The sequence below is a fragment of the Candoia aspera genome, chromosome 3, assembly GCF_035149785.1.
Source record: "Candoia aspera isolate rCanAsp1 chromosome 3, rCanAsp1.hap2, whole genome shotgun sequence".
NCBI classification, from domain to species: domain Eukaryota; kingdom Metazoa; phylum Chordata; class Lepidosauria; order Squamata; family Boidae; genus Candoia; species Candoia aspera.
In genome coordinates this window covers 103978189-104000281 of record NC_086155.1, presented here as the reverse complement: position 1 = coordinate 104000281, position 22093 = coordinate 103978189, and the positions used below count along the sequence as shown (strand labels likewise).

The 22093-nt window shown below is 41.0% G+C and overlaps 1 protein-coding gene across 1 annotated transcript in view; it reads left to right on the top strand.

Annotated features, from left to right (window-relative positions):
* LHX4 (LIM homeobox 4) overlaps positions 1-21689 on the top strand; it is a 58772-nt gene extending 37083 nt beyond the window's left edge. The window contains exons 3-6 of the mRNA XM_063300169.1: positions 13094-13296; positions 16571-16725; positions 18710-18881; positions 21298-21689. Of these exons, the coding sequence (XP_063156239.1) occupies positions 13094-13296; positions 16571-16725; positions 18710-18881; positions 21298-21689 (922 nt within the window). The remainder of the gene's footprint in view (positions 1-13093; positions 13297-16570; positions 16726-18709; positions 18882-21297) is intronic.
* The last annotated feature ends 404 nt before the right edge of the window (positions 21690-22093 follow it).

The following is a 22093-nucleotide window of genomic DNA, read 5'->3' as shown; positions in this document are numbered from 1 at the left end:
GTTTTTAGACCTTACCAGGGAGTAGAAAAAAAAAATGTTTGAGCAGCAACCACTTCAGCCCCACCACGCTCATTATTTTAAGAAGAAGTAGATTATTTTGGCATGTCATTTTCACATGACTGTTGGTGAAGGCTTCCTTGTAAAAGCAAAAGGATAAAAAGAAAAGCAGTTGGCATGTCATTAGAAAATGAAAACAGGTGATTTCTAATATCAGAGTTTCCCAACCGGAGATCTTTCATATCTCTTGGATTGGGACTCCCAGAACTCTCAGTGATCCTGGAAGGAGCCAAATGGGCAAAATCGGACTCAAGTGTAGGAGTATCGTGAGAATCCACCCTCCTCCCTTAAAGGAATCTCGGTTCCAGCCAGTAACGGTCTGCATTCATGTCTGTTTCTCCTTAGATGGGCACCTAAAGGTCACATAATGGCTGGCTCTGTGGAACATACAGTATGCAGCCTTTAAATCTGCAGGGGTCTTCCACAAAATGCCTTTACCTGTGGCTGCAGATAGTACTTTTCTCTGGGAGCTACATTGGCATTCATGAGCTTTTAGATCCACCAGTTAATATCCCACTCATTCCACCAGTTATTTGGATCTCTCTGGAGAATGGGAATGGAAGTAGAAAAATGGCTGCTTGATTTGCTGTGCATAACTGTATGTTTCCTTTTAGTTAAAGCCTCTCTAATGGCATTACATAAGCCAGTTTTAAAGGACGTAACGGCTCTCGTGTGGGCACCAGTCAGCATAAGCTTTAGAGCCAATTCTGTATTTAATTCAGTGGAAGAATATTGTTGGAGGAATAAGCATTAAACTGTCGTGGAAAATGAAATGTCCTGTATAGGACAGGGGAAAAAGTAGTTAAGGCTGAGGATCTTTTCTTGCAAATATAATTGTTATTCTATTGGTATAGTTCTCTGTTGCTGAAATGTTCTCTTTACCTAGTTCATCATGTCAAGCTTTCTCCTATATACTATCTGGCAATCTCCTGACCTCACAATGTATAGCAATAAAGCACGCAATCTGATTTAATATTTTTTCTTCAGCAGATCTGGAAAGCAGATTCAGTAACATCCCCTACAGTAATAGAACCTGCCCTTATGGCTTGTGTGCCATTGAACCTTTGCAGTACATCCTGCTTTATTGTCCCTTTTATAAGGACATAATGTTGCCGCTGATTAGGAATACTCTTGGATCCCTGATGAATTCTTCATTGACTATTGGGGGTATGAAAATGTTTTGAATTCAGTTTTGAATGGAAATGCCCTATTTAAGTTTGAAACAGTTGTTTTGCATTCAGTGTGGGTTATTTCAATAATTTTGGAAGTTTTTCAATCTTGAAGCAACTGCTCGGAGCTCAAAATACTTCCAGAAAGGTTGGAACATCTTGTTTGGAATGCAAAATTATTGTTCCAAGGCAAAATAGGGCATTCCAAATTCAGCAATTAAAACATTTTGCACATCATTTTCAGATACCTTCTGGATGACCAAAAACCAAGCATCGCACCCCAAATTGCTAAGTTTTGTTACTCCACCTGAAAGGCTTGGTGGCAACTTAAAGCCAAGTAAATAATGGCTGCACATATACCAGCTATTAAAGTCTCCTGCTCATAGCATCTTTTACCATAACGTTGACACATAACACTTGTATCCTAAAACAAATGTATTCAACTTAATCCACCAGTAGCAGTGATGTTATGAGAAATTGCTTTGCATTTCTTTTTGCTTCCTATATTAACTCATATCTTGGGCAAATGGCAGATTTATCTATGCAAAGCAATCTTACAGTGACTTAAATCTCTGAAGGATGTGTGTGTGTTTTTGCTACTTATATATTAAAAATATTCTTAATGATGGGGATTAAAGTGGGACCTTCTGCATGGAAGGCCTTTCCTTTGCCACAGAATGAGAGCTGCCTTCCCTATTCCTCTGTTAGCAAATGACAACATTATAAAAGATGGATGCACCTAAGGAGATCTTATATATCACATGGATCCCAGTGCATGTATTGCATGCCCAGAGGATGTGTTGCATGCCAGCATCAGCACAAAAGAGGGATCTTGCAAATTTATCTCCATATGCAGTATCAAATTACAGAAGTTACACTTACTAATGTGCATGCTTCAGGGTGAGCAACCTCTCTTCCAACACCCCAAAATTCAGCAGCAAAACGGTTGATTTTCAGAGATGCAATCCCCACTTTTTACCATCATTTTTATTATATTTTTACATACATAAAAGATAAACATGAACAAATATATGAAGAAAAGTTAACAATCCCCACTTTTTTAAAGACAAGGGTAGGAATGGGAACCAGAAGGAATGGGATGCAAACTTCTCCTGTTCCAGCAACAAAACCCCACAAAATAACTTGAAATCTACCCAGATTATTATCTGTGGGGAGGGACCTGCTAATGGTGGAAATGAGAATGGTTTGCTTCCAAGATCACTCCTGCTCCTATTCCCACTGCTAAAAGACCAAACGGGAGCGGGTAGGAGAAGCCCCCAAATATACCCTGATCCTTCTGGTTAAAACACGAGTCACTGGAAAGACTCTTGCATTTGAAGTGAGTTGTGGTCCCCAAGCCGGGAAGTTGCACACCCTTGCTATAGGGAAAAGTACATAAAATGTTGCTTATAATGAAGTAATTGGGGAAGTGCTACAACTGCTCCTCATGGCTTACAATCACAATGCCTGGACCAGAGGCAAATTCATTTCAATTATCAAGTGCAGCTCATTAGCTCTGGCCTCGCTTAGACAATTTCAGAACTGAGTGTCATCCTGTCATCCTGTCTTCTTTAATCATGTTGGCTTCTGTTTCTTGATCACTCTAGAGCAGGCTTCCTTTATTGTGGGGCATTCCAGATAGGTTGGACTTCTAGTTTCATAGTGCCCAACTATCATGGAAGTGGAAGCCCAACACATCTCAGATACTTTTTGGAAAAAGCTGTAGAAGGTGATGAAAAAGTTATTACACTGACAGCATCATATATGGCCCTGGCAGCATCTCAAGCTATGGCCAAGCTCTATGGGTCAGCAGAAGTTGATGCTCTGGCCAGTGGATTCCATAGTACTCACAGCTGCCTATGAATGGCATTCTCTGCTCAGACATTTGACTTGTGTGTAGCTTCTTAGGGTTAGCACATACAAACTTATTTTCAGAATGAATGGAGACTTTTGAAGTTCTTTAATGACTGCAGGTATCTGAGGGTAGATCTGCCAGGTTGGCATAGCTTTCAATTATATTCATAGATATATTCAGTTTGTTGGACTCTACAGCAAACAAAAACAAAAGTCTATGTAGAACTTATTGTAATAAAATTTGTTTTACATAAACATCTGTAACAGTATGTGGGAATGACTTTGGGAGACAGGAGGAAGAGCCGCAGACTGGACAACTGGCATGTAAAAGAGATCTCAGCCCACAGAAGGAGAAGAGTGGGTGTGGGAAGCATTTCAGAAGGGACCCTCCCTAGTTTTCTAGAGAGTAAAATGAGAGGAGGGAGAAAATACTTTCAGTCTTGCAAGCTTCTGTTAATATAACCTTACAATAAAGATAGAGCTGGTACTCATGGTTGTACTTCTTGTCTGAACTACCTTCAAGGGCTAACATCGTCATATATTGTTTGCAAGGTGTTTCAAAAAAGGTTCCATGAGCAAATGATAGCTCCCTGCCCTGAGGAACTTGCAGTTTAAATCAGACATGAGGTGGAAAGAAAAACAAGAGGAAACAAGATGCAATGATCCCAAGGGATGAATTCAAGATTCTGATATGTGTACTACGTTATGGGTATAGCAGCACTATGGTGTAGAGCTAAATGCTTTAGGGAAAAGGCCAGGCATGAAAAAAGTGGTAGCTGTTGTAGTTGTGTCTGGAAAAAATGTTCCAGGATACCATCCAGCAGCTAGTGAGAAAGGAAGAGTTAATTAAAGGGCAAAGAGATTTCTAGGTTGCTAATGGTGGTAGAGGTGGCCGATGAAGAACACAGACAGGAAATAAGAACAGGAAGGCAGGAAGAAGAAGCTTGTGCCAGATGCAGAGCAGATTAAGAGTCAGCCCTATGATTTGAGGAAAGTGTCATGCTGCAATCTTTGAAAAAGTATGCCAGCCTAAAGGTGTGGTTCTTGACCTTGATTGTACATTGCAAATATGGGCACATTCACATATGGATTTGTTGTGCAGGAAGCAGTTAGCAATTCTGGCTCTTTGATAAATATATCAGGATGGTTTTTATACCGTATCTGATTTTTTTATGGTATAGACTTTAAATCTCATAGAAGCACCCTTGAAATCTGTAATGTGAAGAGTCCTTTTGAGGAACACAACTGAACAGTATATCCAATCCCCTGCAAATTCACTGGCTGCTGAATATTAGTGTTGTAGCTAAAAATTCCCTTTCAGGGGCCTGGCTGTTACTATATTACTCACAGGGGTATTTGCTGGGGGAGGAATTGAATGAATTTTCCATGTTAATGTGTTTATGCCACTACATATCCTTTTATTAATTTGCCTTTTAAAAACTGATTGATGTGATGTCCAGAAGTTGCTGCTACTGCCCACAATAACAAATGGCATTATTTACTTAGCCACATTTCCTGACTGTTGATAGGCTTTGACAGGTGCCATTAAAGGACATGTTTTCTACAAGAGCAGAACATTTTTCACACCATGTGAATAGAAGCAAAAAGATGTATTAAAATGTAATCATGGTGCTTGGAGTTTCTGGCAGAAGACTGGCTATCCAGGTAGGTAGGACTGTACTAAATCACTGGGTCTGAGGCTTAGATGAGGAAATGGATATTGGCTTGTGGAAAATCTAGTTTGCTACTGCCAGATGTAAAAATAAGTGTTAATTGTAAAGTCCGTTAGGGAATATGTGAAAATGGGGCAGCAGAAGTAATAGTCCAGATGCAAGGCCTGAAAAATGTTTGCTGCTGTTGGTTTCAGGACCACGGACAGCAACCTGGTAGCAGCGACACGATTTTTATTATCGGACCCCAACTATCTTTCTGCAAGCTCTGTCTCTTCATGTGTTATAGCTGGCTGGAAAACAGTTGGCTGTAGAAAATAGTCCAAATTTATTTAAGGAAGAGGAAAAGTTACTTTATTGGCATAAACAAAAGTATATCAAGTGTCTGGATTAATCTCATTGTTGGTGATGCCTTTCATGTGTTTTGCCTGAGCGATCAGTTTTTCTGCTTGTGCAGAAAAGCTCATACTATAATCTCTCATACCATAATCTTATCACTAAGTCAGCTGCATGATTCCTTTGCCTGACAATGAACAAGGTAGCTTCTGTGTTCTTGTGTGCATTGGGTTGGATCCAAATAGGCTTTTTCTAGAAAGGAAGGCACTCAGATCAGGTAGAAGTTGTTTGCTGGGGAAGATGACTGGGAGGGATTCCTTGCCAGTTTATCTACTTCCCTCAGCAGAAATTCCTCCAACACAAAGGAAACTTCACTACTTACTAATTGATTGATTGATTATGTGCCATCAAGTCATTTTTGATTCCTAGCAACCACATAGATAGAGCTTCTCCATGATGACTGTCCCCAACTTGGTCTTTCAGGTCTTCCAACAATGCTCGCATTGCCACTGAAACTGAATTGATCCACCTTACTGCTGGTCACCCTCCTTCCAGCTTTCCCAGCATTAGAGCCTTCTCCAGAGACTTAGGTCTTCGTATAATATGTCCCAAGTAGGATAATTTGAGCCTTTGCGTCTTGAGTGAAAAGTCTGGGTAGATTTGTTTAATGATCCATTTGTTTGTTTTCTTGGCTGTCCATGGTATTCTCAGCAGTGTTCTCCAACATCAAAGTTCAAAAGCCCTGGATGTAATGCACAGAGATAAATATCTCTGTGATCTGCATTATGGAGTAAACTTAAAATCTAATATTATTATGGGAGCAAATGAACACATTTACTAGTTAAACATTAGCTACTCTAATAGAAATATTAAATACAACAGTAGGTCTGTATTCACTTAAAGTTGTTAAGTTTTGGGATTCAGTGCCAAAATGGTGCTTCAGAGCATGCAAGGTGGTAGAAGTAGCACCTGTTTATAACCACATTTTTTCCTGGGATCACACAGCGACTGTGAAGGCAACTGCACAATTCTGGGGAAAAAAACTTGCTACATTCCTGCCCCTGCATGTTCCAAAATGTTTTTGGGGGGTCAAATCTGAAATACTGCACAATCTGGCACAGGTCTGATATTATTTTGAGTAAAAGTATAATTATTCAGTATAATCGAAAAGATCAGACACTTTGTTTAACTATTATCTGCGTAAGTTATTGTAGGCAATATATAGCCCTTGACCACTAAAATATTAAACTTCTCTTAAATTATCAATTACCACACTATTGTCCAGTAGCTAAAAGAATTGTCATGCATTGGATGACTAACAGGAATTAAGAGATGAATTTCTACAAACACATTTTAGGCTTTTTCCCTCTGTCTTTGCAAAGAAACTATCCATATTTTAGGTTGGAAAAGCAAGCTGTAATGTCAAAGTGCTATGTGGGTGAACTGAAATGCTGTGGTTCTGCTTTTCTGGCATTTAAAATATATGCAGCTCCTTAATGTGACTTTGTGATATAAACCATCCCAAGAACATCGTCTATCTCTAATGGGCAGAGAGAAGGACATTGCAGCTGCATGCAAGCCACACATTAAACAGATTAAGTGTGTGCTTCTCTAGGGATGGTCTGGCAGACAGAAGCTTTAAAAGTTGAACTGTATGTGATTGTGTAAAAGGAGTATACCTCCAACATTTTAAGTGTAGATTTGAAAATAACAAGCAGGAACGAAATGCTAGTACCTACAGCAAATAGATCATTAGGGAGTCAGATTAGCTTGGATAGACTATTTCGAAGGTCCTTGGAGGAAACATTTGGATGTACTTGAAATGATTAATTATTCACTCTTCCTCTTGGCTATCTTAATTTTTGGGGCTTTGGAGACCAATAGTTTAGCCCTCTACAGAGGATGAGAAGCACACATATAGCTAATTGCAGGTTGAGAAAGTGATAAGATGGGAATGTTCAGAGGATACAGATATGCAGATTCTTTCTTTCAATGGCCCTGCCTTTCTTTCCAAAGTACTGGTGTCATGGCTTCTGGTTCCTCACCTGGAGATGTTACTGCCCCTGCCAGACTGATTCATAACAAAGCTGCCCAAGTCCATGACTTAATTCTGAATAAAAAAGCCACTGGATAGGTGTACTTTGATAACAACTAGCTTTCTCACCTGCAGTTTCAGTTCTGTATAAGCCTAAACTAGACAGGTAGTGGTGAGGCATTGCTGTAATCATTAAAGGTTTGTATTCACTAGGAAACCCTTCTGAAATCTTTTTTCAAGTGAGTGAACTAGGTAGAATTGGGAGTGGACCACCCACTTTGCAGCTCAACAGCCTCTCTGATTGATCTGGCTAAGGATGTCTTCACTATAGCATTGGAGAACCCATATTTGGTCAATCTGAAGGACTTCAACATTGACAGTAAGAGAATCCTGTCTGGGCTGGTTCAGACCTTCATGGTCTCACTGAGACCAATAAGGATGTCTCAATTTGTCCTCAGACTGCTGCACAGGCCAGAACATACTTTGGGTTAGTCTTTTTCCTTAAGCTGTGAGGAGGTTGAAACTTAGATATGTGAAGGACTAAAGTTACTCTGACTACTAAATGGTGAGGTTTAGTTATATAGCATTAGTGACTTGCTGTTAAAATATTTGCTTTAAGACTAATGGAATTTGATGGATCCTAGAATGCTCTGGTGGAATTTCCAATAGCCAGTAGCAATTTGGTCTGTGCACCCATCAAGGTGGGCACAATAGGCTACCAACATAGCCACTCCTAATTCTTTCTGTTCCCTTATTTGAGGGAGGGGGTACTCCGAGTCATGAAAAAGGGTGGAAGATGGCCATAATTTCAGAAATGTAATGATTTGTCATGAGAGCAGTCAGACAAGTGTTAGGCACACAAGCACATCTCTTGTGGTCAGTGAGGGCAATGGAGAAACAAAGTATGCCCTCTCCATTGCATTCTCATTTAAGTGCCTAGAAGAGCTTCTCCAAATCATTTAGATTTGTTGTTATCTCCTCTTATTATTCCTGAGTTGAAGTCCTTAGAGGTCTGCTATGACAGATTTGCAAATTATTTTGAGGATATAATTACACCAGCTTGAATGCTGCTTGGGAGGGTGCCTTTGGGTCAGCGTTGAAGACCATCCAGAAGTTACAACTGGTCCAGAATGTGTCAGCTAGCAGTGCTAGGCATCCCTCAGTTTGCTCGTGTTACACTGCTGCTGCGCAAGTAGCACAGACTTCCAGTTTCTTTCTGGGTGCAGTTCAAGCTACTGGTTATTATCTTTAAAGCCCTACATGGCATGGTGACAGGTTATTTCTAGGACTGCCTCTCCCTGAGGGTATCTGACCACTCCACCAGGCTAGACAAGGTGGGTACACTCTAGCTCCCATCCCTTAAATGTTGCTATCTAGTGGGACCTAAGAAACATGCCTTTTCCATAGCACCCCTGCCTTGTAGAACACCCTTCTCCCTGGGATCTGGCAGGCTCCCAGCCTTTTAGCCTTCCAGAAAGCCATAAAGGGCTGGTTTTTTTCCCTTGGTGCTGTGATGGGGTGAGGTTGGAGATGAAGGATTGTATGGCTTGATGGATGGGAGATGGTGAGTCAGGTGCCTGGTTTTCTTGCCTTTCGTTTTATTATTGTTGTGAGCCACCAAGAGTTGTGTTTTACAAGATGGGTGGCCATATAAGTCTTATAAATCAATCAATCAACCAAATAAAATTAGTTTCAGTTTATGAAGCCTAAAACTATTATCCATTCAGCTATTGCCCATCTGAGTGTGTTTGTTATAGCTGAGGTGAGACTGACTGAGTGGATCCAGGGAGTGGTGATTGCATCTTTGCATCTTTGGTGGCCAGTGCCTTGAAGGAGATGGCGATGTATCCACTCTTGAAAAACACCCTTCCTGGCAGGTAGTGGCATCTGCAGTAAACCATGATGATGGAAGAATGATATCACACATTCACTGATGTCATCATGCAAACACTGCCTTCACATACTTACATTCCTAACATCTGATGCAAGTATGTAAGTCTTAGCATATGCAGGATGGCACAGTCATGCAAGTGCTGTCAATTGCCTCCTTGCCCTTCCATGGATGTTTATGCTGGCAAAGATGATTCCAAATATTAGCAAATCCTCTAAGTAAAATGGGAGTGGATATTTGTGCACTGATTCTGGGTAGGTAGATTCAAGGAGTTGTCTTATCTCAGTATGGATGGCACTCCTTTAAAGGATAGCTACATAGTTTGAGAATGCTTCTAGATTCTGAACTAGCATTATGACTATTGTAGTAACAAATACCTATGACTGACTTTTGTAGCTCATATATTGGCAACCACACATTTAGACTGCACATAATGTTGAGCTATCTTTGTGTTTGGTCTGGAAGCCATGGCATTGTGTGGAGCTAGAAAGACTAATGTGGTACTTAGCTGCACGTGTTATCCTAGTGTTGAAGCAAACTGTACTGCTTGTTGTCCCAACCAGGGTCATGGTTGTCCTATTAACAAATGAGGTCCTGAACAACCTGGAAATCAGTCTCTTGAATGCAATAAAGAACAGTATGAGTGCTAAAATTTAAGGAGGATTTTTATCTGGGGGCTGTTTGAAAGGAAATGTTCCTGATTGTGTTATTTAGCTTGGGAAGTATTGTGGCTGAGTTTTCTGGCTTTAAATGTTCTAATTCATGAAGAGTTTTATATATTTTATGTCAATAGTAGTTTAAAGCTTGCCTTGTTTTGATTTTGTATTGTACATTGCTTTTTAGGTATTTACAAGATAGGTGGCATATACATTGATTAAACAAATACAATGCTTTTTATACTTAAGATATGTACATTTATTCAGAGCATCCTGAACAGTAAGCATACATAATTTCAGTAATCCTTGTAACATTCCTGTAAGGTAAGTAGCTTTCTTATTCCCATATTGCTGTTTGACAATATGCAAAACAGTGTACTGTAGTTAAATTCACAGTTGAATTGGAATTTTCCTTCATTCATACTTTTTTATTACAGTACTACAGCCAGCTGAAGGGACGCGGTGGCGCTGCGGGTTAAACCGCTGAGCTGTCGATCGGAAGGTCGGCGGTTCGAAACCGCGTGGCGGGGTGAGCTCCCGTTGCTTGTCCCAGCTCCTGCTCACCTAGCAGTTCGAAAACATGCAAATGTGAGTAGATCAATAGGTACCGCTTCAGCGGGAAGGTAACGGCGTTCCGAGTCGTCATGCTGGCCACATGACCCGGAAGTGTCTATGACAACGCCGGCTCCAAGGCTTAGAAACGGAGATGAGCACCGCCCCCTAGAGTCGGATTCGACTGGACTTTACGTCAAGGGAAACCTTTACCTTTACTTACAGCCAGCTTAATCTGTGTGCTCTCCTAGAAGGCTGAGGGGACACTTAAAAAGTAGTAAGTGAGCTTTTAACCCAGTGTTTCTCTACCTTGGCAACTTTAAGATATGTGGACTTCAACTCTCAGAATTCCCCAGCCAGCTGGGGAATTCTGGGAGTTGAAGTCCACATATCTTAAAGTTGCCAAGGTTGAGAAACACTGTTTTAACCCGTGAATGATATTTTGTCTTTCTTATTGCCAGAATAAGAATAGCCAGTACATTTATGCATCAGGGCACAGTGCTTCCTCCAAATGATGTAGCTTCAGATGCATTATGTGGCTTAATATACTGCACTTAAGTCTATTATTTATTTGCTAGATGGTTATTCCACTTTTCCTCCATGAGGCCAAGGCAGCATACATAGTACACCTTCTTTCAATATTATCCCCACAACAGAAACTTTGAGGTAGGTTGGGAGGGAAGAAATAGTGCTCGGCCCATGTGAGGTGCCATGGCTGCATGGATTTGAGTCTAGGGTTCCATGGTGTTGGTCTAATATCTTAAGATAGTACTACACAACACAAATGCATCCCTTCCAGTTGCTGTGATCCAGAAGGACCAACCCTGAGTCCAGCTTAAGGTGCCAATTCAGCACAGAATTCAGGTTAAAGTATGGCAAAAGTTTCTTCAGATCCAGCTATTTGTTGGATTCGTTCATGACTTACAAGACCAATGTAAGACAGAACTGTTGGGAGTTTTGATTTTTACCTGAATTTTCAGAACAACTTTTTTTAAAAAAAATACTTCATACTTAAATAACACAGCCTGAGGACTATTACATCCCTTCTGCTATTTCCAAAATGTATAACAACAAAGCTTAGTTACTCCTTTAAAAAATGGAGCATGTTAAAGTCAAATGAATCTCTCTATAAGTGATACACACTGTGAGGAAGAAGTCCTGACTTCACAATAAAGCTGATGACCAGAGGTGTTGGCAGGATCCAGTGCTTTCATCAAAATAACAGAAGCAACATTGCACTGTCGCAGTGCAGGTTCCATATCTTTTGTACAAGTGCATGGGATATCAGTGCATGCAGAAAAAGGGTGGAGCTTCTGTTATGTGTCCTTGATGTTTTCATAATTCCCCCTCTAACTCCTCCTGCAGTTACCTCTGCTGATAGGATTTGGAGTATTGGCAGTTATTAACAGTGAAAGAGATGTCAGGATTGATGGAGTTTAATGAAAGTAGCCAAAACACTCATTTTGGCCATTGGAGGGGGGGAAGGGAGGGGAGGGGAGGGGAATCCAAAGTCTATACTTAAAGCAATACATTTTAGGCCAATACGCAAAATTACACAAGCTCTCACATTCTTAAGATCTCCTTCTTGAGTCTTAAGTCTTAAAAATGGAAGGAAAATTGGGGGAAGAAAAACAATGGTTAATATTCAAACCATATCAGCATCAATGGAAGATGTCAATTTGGTATGCCATAGCAGTGAAATGTCAAACATTGTATTCAGCATTATTAGAAAAGAGGCTGAAAACAGCACAGCCACTTAAATAAATAAGTAAATAAACCTACAGAATCGGTTTCTGCAGTAAGAGTCTGCTGGTTGTCATCTGAGGATCATTTCTGGTCCAGCAAAGCAGGTCTTCTGGGTTGGAACACCCCCCTGTCCTAGGGAAATTGTCTGGTGCTGACTAAAGGGAGGCATTGAACTACTTGTGGAAAGGAACATGGTGTGAAAATTCAGCCACTATGGTTTGTCAGCCAAAATTTGTAGCTCAGCACAGTGTGTAGATGTAGGCATTGTCTTTAACAGATAGTGGTACTAGGCATTCTTCTTAGTTTAGGACATGTTTGCTAAGACGTTTCTATAGAGATACATTCCTAGGGACAACTCCACAGCTGGTGTGTGGTGCCACTGTTATTGCAGGCTGCAGATTCTATCACTTTAAATTAATCTTGTATTTACCATACTAGCAATGACCACAAGTAATTTATTTAGTATTAATGTAGATGAGATACTTAGGTCCTTATGGGGGTAATTGTTCAGCCTGCCCTAGCTTTAGTTAAAAGGACCATCAAAATCAACCTTTCCATTAGCCCAGTTGCTTTACACTGAAGAAGATAAAGGCCTTCTGTGTGAAATGTCGTGCATAATTGGGTTGGCTGCTGCTTTCAACTCTGCCCCTTCCTCTACTTCCTTTTGAAGGTCCACCTTCTTCAGAGTGCCTTGCTAAGAATAGTATACTTTATGAGTTTCTGCAACTAGAAGAGATATGTTTATATTTTATAATTAAAAAATAATCATTGGGGCCCAGATAATCCCAATTCTGCACCCAGAAATTCAAGATAAATTATTCAGATTAGTGATTTACAGTATATACAGTTAATTCTGAGTTTGGCGGTCATTGTAAGGAACAATTTGCAATACAGGGAGCTTGAGTAGCATCTTTGGTCATATACCTGATTTTTGTGGGTTAAGCAGGCATACCCACCCACTTGGGGCTTATTTGTAGAGTCAGAAGAACAGACATTTGTTATTAAAATGTGAAAAAAAAGATTTTCCTGGAAACCAGAATCAGTGGTTTCATACTTTGTGCTTTTTTCTGCACAGCATATACCCTTCTCTGCTTCTAGGCATTGGCACTTTTCCTCCTCTTTTGCAGGCGTTTTGGTACAAAATGCACAGCATGCCAGCAGGGAATCCCACCCACCCAGGTGGTCAGAAAAGCCCAGGACTTTGTCTATCATCTGCACTGCTTTGCCTGCATTATCTGCAACCGCCAACTGGCCACGGGGGATGAGTTTTACCTCATGGAAGATGGGCGCCTGGTGTGCAAGGAGGATTATGAAACAGCCAAACAGAACGGTAGGGTTGAGCATACATACTGGCCTTGCAAAAATGGGACAGATTTGACCACCATGGTGTCTTCTCTCTTGCTCAGTCTGGTGAAGAGCTGCTTACAGAAGTCAAATGAGAATTGCCTCTAACACCAATTTTGGGAAAGAGGAGAGAGTTGGATCGCTTTTATTTTCAGGCCATTAATAAACCATCAATGATTAAATTAGATACATGTGAAAAGCAGGCTGGGGAATATTTTGTAGAGATGGAGGCTAATAAGAGTGTATAAGACTTGAAGGGAACTGAGAATTAGGCCCTTTCATTACAGCTGTAGTTGGTTTTATGAGTGGTCAACTAAACAACAAGTGAATTATAGAGAGGGAATTAAGAGATTTGCAGCTCCTGTGCACTTTGGCAGCACCTGGTGTTTTGGATGACTTGCTTGAGCTGGAAAACAGAGTAATGCAGTGCTGGAAAGACAGCTTGGATTTTCCTGCTCCATCTAGGAAGATCAGTACCCATCACTTCCTGTACTGTACTCTTGCTGATTGCAGCCGCCAGGAGGACAGAGCCAAATGCAACGTCTTTTGTGGCCCAGAATATGGCATGCAACTGTTGCCTCTGATTCTTCCCCAAGACCTGATCACATGTTGAGCCTAATGCACTATATTGATGATCTGGATTGGTTGTTACTTTCTCATTTATTGTTTTAGCCCTTCCCTCTTATTCCTAGAAACGTGTTCCTAGAAAGCTGATTTTCTGCCAGCTATAATCAGGGGTATGCTGATAAATGTTTCAGAACCAGCTCTGCTGGCTCCATTGCTGCCGTGATGCCACTAGCTGCAGAACAGCTGATTGGCACGCTAGGCATTGTGGCTGAGCCATGCTTTCAACTGGCTTGCAGAATTACAGAAAAGATAACAAGCGGCTCTTGCAAGCCAGTGCAAGCTGGCTCCAGCACACCACTGGATATAATATGAGAAGGAGAGATTAACTGGGTATATTAAAATTGGAACTGATATACATCCTATCAGAATGAATGCTTCACCTGGAAAAACATTATCCTGTGGTTCAGCTTTCTTTGTGTAGCATCCCTAACACCTCCATCCTTTTCTGCTTGTTCACAAATGGGTATACCAGGTGGTTGGAACTGAGGAGAGGGAAGTGTACAGGGCTTTGGACCATATATTTGATTTTTATTTATTTGGATGTGCCACAAGAAGTTTTGTCTTCGCATATTTGTCATCTGTATTCATTTCAAGCTGCTGCACATAAAATAACATCAAGAGCTGAAAGTAATCCCAGGCACAGCTCTCTTGGAAGCAGCAGGGCTACACCTTGCCCTTCAGCTTGATCTGGCCCTTCACCCAGAAAGTCTCCCATTTTGCAGTTCAGGGTCTAAAATGCCGATATTTACTGTAGGTAAAAAAATAACAGAACTGGGGCTGGGTTCAAGGAAGCCAGACAGAAAAAGTCTATAGATCACCAACGCTAATGAATCCACAGAGACTGCCCAACAGTGCCTGACTGAAATTAAAACTGAACTGGTCTTTAATGGATTTCATGTTGACAGGCCCTGACTTCTCATTAATCAAGGACTCTATTTTGACCTAATCAATTGGGCTAGGGTGATGCAATGCCTGCCTGTGCAAAGGAGATTGGTAGAGAGGGAGGCGAAGAGATCATGGATTGAATGTTGCTCAATTTCTATTATGGGCTCAGTGTAATCAATGATTTCAGTATTATATAGTTTTGCAACCCACAGAGCTTGGGGAGGGGGGAGATGAGAAATATCAGCTTATCGGCCAAAGTCCATTGCTAACCACCTATAGAAGGAGAACAGGTCCTAGTGCTACAAAGACGCACTCTTACCAAGGTATGTGGGAAAATATAAGATTTATATGAGGCGTTCTGTTAATTAGGGGGTTATATGTGTGGATGCAAAGAAAGGAACTACTACTCGAAGAATGACTGCTAAGTCTGAGACGCATGGCAAGAGTTCAGAAAAATGTGTATTCTATGCATTCCAGCTTGGCAATTCTAGCTCCAGTGTGTATTTAACACTAGTGTTTTACTGCTGATGGAAATGGTTGCCTCTCAGTGAAAATGTACTAATAATTTTCTAATAGTTATCGGGACCTAAGCTAGAATTAAAATGATACATTTGGATTACTTGCCAAAAGTTGCTAGTTTTAAGATTGCAGATTTAACCAGGAATTAGTTCCATTATGCCTAGTTAAAACATTACTGTAATTTCATAACCAAAGTTGAGGACCGTTATTTATGCCCTTTTTCACCCCTTTACCAAACAGTGTAAGTTTATGTGCACTTGTGTTTCTGCAAGTAGTCCCACCAGAATTTGTGTAAAGCAGGTCTAAAGAACTTCATAGTTGCAAGACAGGGAACTTGGGTGTAGAAGGACAAGAACGACTACAAATCTTAGAATAATCACATTTGCCTTCCTTAAAATTAAGCTGGATATGGCACCTGTTCCAGGTTCAGCTTTGTGGATTGAAAACTAATGGAAACAACCCAAATCAATGTATCTGCCTATGTAGAAAGTACAGGGACATTAAGATTGCAATAGGAATATATGTGCAGAAGCTATAAATGAACTAGTTGGCACTACTATGAAAAAAAAATCAAATTAAAGTGGAATAAAATATTGAAGATGCATATTGTCCTGTGGCCGCTTGAATTATCTTACGTGAACATCAGGCTGAACAGATTTTTCACATCTCTCTTTATTCTGTTTGGTTTTACAGGTGGTCCTTGTTTAATGACCACTTGTTCAGCAACCATTCAAACGTACCGCAGGGCTGAATGAGTGGTACTTACAACTGGTCCTCAGAGTTCCAGCCATCACAGCATCCTTCGGGGCACGTGATTGTAATCTTGGCAATTATGATTTCTGACATTCCCTGCTGTCTTCCCACAAGCAAAGTCAATGGGGAAGTCAGCAGGAAGTCAGAAGTTGTAATCACTTGAGGTCCTCGCTTAACGACCCACATGGTCCTCACTTAACGATAGCAACCAGGACTGCTGGAACTGCTGTCACTAATTCTGGTCCCAATTGCTGTCATTAATCAAGGACTACCTATATTAGTTTAGTGAAGTCTGGTTTACTTCACTACTGTGTATACATCAAAACTAAAGTGTATCCCTAAAAAGATGCAAATAAATGCTCTGTGGTCTTTCTTACCAGCTTTCAAAACTCCCCCACAGTCATGTGAGCATCTTCGGGGTAGACTTCTGGTTCATGCTCCACATTCCAAAATAACAGGAAACTGTTCCATTGCAGATGATTCAGAGGCTGGAGCCAAGAGGCCTCGAACCACCATCACAGCTAAACAGTTGGAAACATTAAAAAATGCCTACAAAAACTCCCCCAAACCAGCCAGACATGTGCGGGAACAGCTGTCCTCTGAGACAGGATTGGACATGCGGGTTGTACAGGTGAGCACATGGCACAATATTGACTTTTTCTTCAACACAAAAGATTGGCTGGTTTGTAGCATTGTTTGTGGGGGGTGGGGCTCAGAGTTACTCAAGGTGATGTATAACACAGTCCAAATTTAAAGCCATAGCAGAATGAATGCAAAAGTAAGGGACATGGATCCCCAAGATGAACTGCTCTGTTCTCCCTCTGAGTAGAAACATCCCCTTCCTCTCTCGAGAAAATGTAGTAGCTACGTTCTAATTGGCAACATGTTCCAAAGAGAAAGAAATGGAAGCCCATTCTCTCATGGGCCAAAATCTTGTGGTGTAACATCTCAGAATCTTATGCTTTGTGAGGTTGATAGAGCTCTAATGCCAGACTCAGATGAGCCTTTCTCTATCTACTTCTACTTTGTGGAGCATCCTCCCTTGGCGATTCAGCAGGCCCCCATCTTTTCAGCCTTTTGGAAGGCCATCAAGGCCTGGCTCTTTACCCAGGCACTGGAAAATGATGGATGGCTGTTGGGGCCTCTTTGGAGATGACTAAAGCACTGGGTTTTTTCAGTTCATGGTTTTAGTTTCATTTTTTAAAATTATATTTATGGTTTTGTTACTGTTGTGAGCTGCCCAGAGTTGTGTTTTAAGATGGACAGCCATACAAATCTTTTAAACGAACAAACAAACAAGCAAATCCTACACACACAGCTCCTTTAACAACTGTGTCAGATTTCTGCAGGGCAGCTTAATGCCCAGGTGGGGAAAGCAGTACATTCTCTTTTCTACAGAATTCTGTAGCTGTTTTCATCTTCTTCCTGGCTGGTGATTATTCAAAATTAAGAGGAATTAGTAAAAGTACAGAGGAGGGTACAGAGTGCCTTCCCGTTCACGCCTGTAGGTCTGATTCTATAGTTTCCATCTACCTTTTCTACATTTTCAGTAAGAGGTTCACATTGTTGCATTTTATATTTTGTTTCTGAATATTGTTTCTTCTATCATAGTTCTGATTTCCTTCCCCTTTATTTTTTATTAACTCACTTGTCAGTTGTTTTACTCCAAGATCTACTATCACCTAGAGTTGGAACTTTCCCCCTCTTTCTACAACCCCTTGCTAGGAAGGATAGATTCTCAAAGCTTCTGATTGCAGAAGTCAGAGCAGTGCTGAGGACACAGCCATCCCTTTGTCCCCACACCCACCCCTGAACATTAGCAGTGGCAGCTGCAGATGTTGACTTTTCCCACTTGGTGCAGCTAGAAAGGACCCAGAAAACTTTGCTGTACATCTTGAAGCATAAGCAAAACCACAACATGGGGGAAAAAACAGTATTCTGGAAAATTAGGTTGTGGAAAACAGGTGAGTCAGTAAGCAAATATTCAGCGTGGCAGATGCAGGCACTGAGGAGCCTCAGATTGTCTCTGGGTGCACATGCCACTACATTGGTTTGGAAGGCAAGGCATGTGCGCGCACACACACACCAGTTGCTATTGTATATCATGCAGAGCTTTGGATAATGACGTGATTATGATGTCGTGCTTCTTTTTGCTTCTGTTCCTTGGAGTTGTCCTATAACTCTTTACTTACAGGTGATATCTAATATTGAGCAAATCAAGTTCTTCCAATATATGCAAGTCATCCCCACCCAAAGTCCTTGGTAGGAAACTCTGAACCGTTTTTGTGCTTTGTTGTCTTGTAGATACGGTAGTTCATTATTAATTAATTATGTCATATGCCTTAGCCTAAGAATTTTTTGCAGCGACTGTCATTCCATTACTACCAATAGTATTTATTTAGGGAAGCTGTTATCATCCCCATTTTAAAATTGTGGTAACTGAGGGCTAGAACCAAGGGCCACGCAGTCACCCTATAGCAGGAACAGGGCTTGATCTTCTCTCTCCCAGTTCAGGCCTGTCCATCTTCTGGAAGATGAAAGAATTCTTGGAAGCGACTCTCAAGTGGTGGGACAGAAAATGGTCTTCTCACTACTTTTTTCCACCGTGGTTACAGGTCTGGTTTCAAAACAGAAGAGCCAAAGAGAAGCGACTGAAGAAGGACGCTGGGCGACATCGTTGGGGCCAGTTCTACAAGAGTGTTAAGAGGAACAGAGGAGGCACCAAGCATGAGAAAGAGAGCTCTGCAGAGGACTGTGGAGTTAGTGACAGTGAGCTGAGCTTCAGAGGTAGGCAGGAACAGGGGCAGAATGGGGGAAAGAACTGAGGCAAATTAAGATTAGGGCTCCTATTTATGTTTAGAAATGTCCTAGATCAGGAGTGGGGAACATGTTTTCTTCCTAGTAAGATTTGCAGATCCCTGGGAAACCCCGAGAGAATGCTTTGCCTTCTTGTCTGACACCCAGAAATCAGGATTTCTGCAGAAGGAACAAAGATCTAAACTGGTGGTTTTAAAAATTAAACTAAGTTCTACCTGCTGATTCAGTGCACTCCCTGCCCCAGTTCTTAATTGGGCTGTGCATGCTTTGGAGTATTCAAGTTAATATGATTCTTAAAGCAGACACTTTTCCAGATTGGTGTAGAAGCCTGAAAAAAGCTGGGTTGTTTTAATGAATAGCAGAGGGATGCTGTGCTCACCCAAGGTCCAGAACACCTTCCTGATGATACTCAAAGTGCACACAGCACTAGTTTTTAAAGGTATCTTCCCATGGTTCCTTCTAGGCTTAGTTCTAATTCATGCTTCTCCTCATGGCTGGAGAATGCCTTGTCTAGAGCAGCCTGTATGCACCTATGCTTCAGATGCATGAGTTGGGCTCCATCAAAAAGGACAGACTGTGTGTGTATGCAGCTTTCTAAATATCGCACAAGGTGTAGTGAACTAGACTTGATTGCACACTTCATGCACTTAAAAAATAGGCAGAGCTTCAGTCGCACCATTGCAGCCATCTCTTTGATCTTTTTGACCATTCCCTGTTGGCACCTGCAACAAAACACTGAGTGCAAAATGTTCCTTTTTAAGGAGCCAGCCAGTCATGCCTTTTGCTGGGTATGCTATTCTGCTCTCCCTTATCTCTCCCCCACTTCCAGTTTTCTGGGACTTTTCCCCATTTCCAATGATCAGCGAGTATTCCACAGCTTCTGGGCATGCTCAGCCTTTATGGTGCTTTTGGATGTCTCTTATCGCTCCTTCCTCCTTTTATTTAAAAAAAAATGTCTTGTAACCTTAGAGTTTCTCTGAACTTGCTGAGATAATATCAGTTTGGTTTCATAAAGTTTAATATTCAGATAATGAGTTTGCTAAAGGTACAGAGGTATGTTGATTCCTGTGGCAATCAACTATTAACTGAACATTTCCTATAATCCTCCTTTTGTATTTCAATGCCTTGTGAGATGCAGGAGGACCTGAGTGAAGTAGGAGTGAGATTTTTTAGGAGCGCCCTAGAACAGTAGTTCCTCCAGCTAACGCTCCATGTGCCTTGAAGGATTTGATACATGGCATCTGAATTCCTTCCCCACCACCAAATTTTGGTGCCTCTGAACAGATTTTCAGTCGTTCTCCTTGGTTTAGCAGATGGATTTGTCCCACATTAAAAGCATGAGAAGTAAACAAATTCAAAATCACTAAAGTAATAGAAATAAACCCTGTCCAGAATGTATAGTAAATTGTTTAGCAGTTCATGCAAACCATGTGGAAAATTATTATACAACCTAAACATAAGCCCAGTTTGCTGGGTCTTTATTTCTGCTGAGATGTTCCGGTCTAAAACATTGCATGTGGAAGCAGCCCGGACTGCATATATCTTGAGTTCTTTTGTCAGCATTTCTATTCTGTCAACCAGCCATCTGATGAAGCTGCAGCAGGATTGGGATTGGATCTGGACCCAATGACCCACCCTCCCCACACACAACACGCTGGGATTTTAATGATTCAGAAAGGACTTTGCCTGGGCAGCCCTAATTATATGCATGAGAAACACTGAAGGACAAGTTCTCTTCCAAAAACTTAGTTGCTTCCTGCATTCATAAGACCTTATGCCAGAGCAAGATGTGTTCAGGATTGAAGCTTTATTTTCAGTATTTATCAGCCTTTTGTTTTAAACCTATTTCTTCCAAACTTGACTGCCATTAGATTGTTTAACAGAAAGTTGATTGAAGTTAACTAGTACTTTAATTGTGGCTTCTTCCCTTTTATAACTCTTATGCTTCTTCTTTATACACAAATGGTTTGTTTGGTATGTATATTTTTTATTTATAATACTTGAAAGAATATAGATGCAATTGCAACCAGGAGCAAATTTGATTGCCTTTAAATTGGTACTTGCTTGGCTTCAGTATAGAGCTTGGTGCAGGAGATCTTGCTAAAACAGAGTTTGCTACATAGAGAGCTTTGTGGCAAAAAATAGCAACCCTGCATGTTGTAGCTGGAAAAAAAAGCAAACATTGCTTTTTCCGAACATTGCTGGATCCTGTCTTGCATCATCCCAAGTCAGCATGGCTGATAATGAGGGATGATGAGAGTTGTGATCTCGCAGTACCTAGAAGCCTACCATTCTCAACCTCTGACTTGAAGGTATTTTTCAGTCTTTGATGAGAGTGCACCAGATAGATTTTTTTCATACTAAAATTTTGTTTCTTGCTTTTCAGAAGACCAAATCCTCTCAGAGCTGGGCCACAACAGAATTTACAGCAACACTGGAGAGGTGGCTGGTGGACAACTAATGAATGGTACTTTCTCTCTGGATGGGACAGGACAATCCTATCAAGACTTGAGGGATGGAAGCCCTTATGGAATCCCACAATCTCCAGCTTCCATATCATCTCTTCCATCACATACTCCATTGCTAAATGGTTTGGAATACACAATGGACAATAATTTAGGAATAATAGCACATGGAGGGCAGGGGGTGAGCCAGACACTCAGAGCTATGGCTGGGGGCCCAACCTCTGATATTTCCACTGGAAGCAGCGTTGGTTATCCAGACTTTCCAACAAGTCCTGCCTCCTGGCTTGATGAAATGGACCATCCTCCTTTTTAAAGTATTCTGTTTCCTTCAATTTTGCCATAGTCAGACCTATTCTTTTGGCCTGAAAGCATACTAAGCCACCCCCAATAAGGGACAACAATCAATCTTCAATGAGAGAAAGTTTCCATTATTTTAGAAGGGGAATCCACAATTTGTTTTCTGTAAAGCTGAAAGAAAATATGATAATATAATGTATAAATATATATATATATATATATATTTTATTTGCTTTGTATTTGAAAGAGGGGAATGATAGGAGGAGCTGCTTCTGAATACAGCACACTGTTGTGTTTAGTCTTTGTATGGTGTTAGTGGTGCCAGCTAAAGCAAGGACAAATTCACTGACTCTCCACAGGGCTCGGCTGCCGAGTTGGATACTAGCACATGTTGAAATGACTAAACTGACCTTTGCTCCT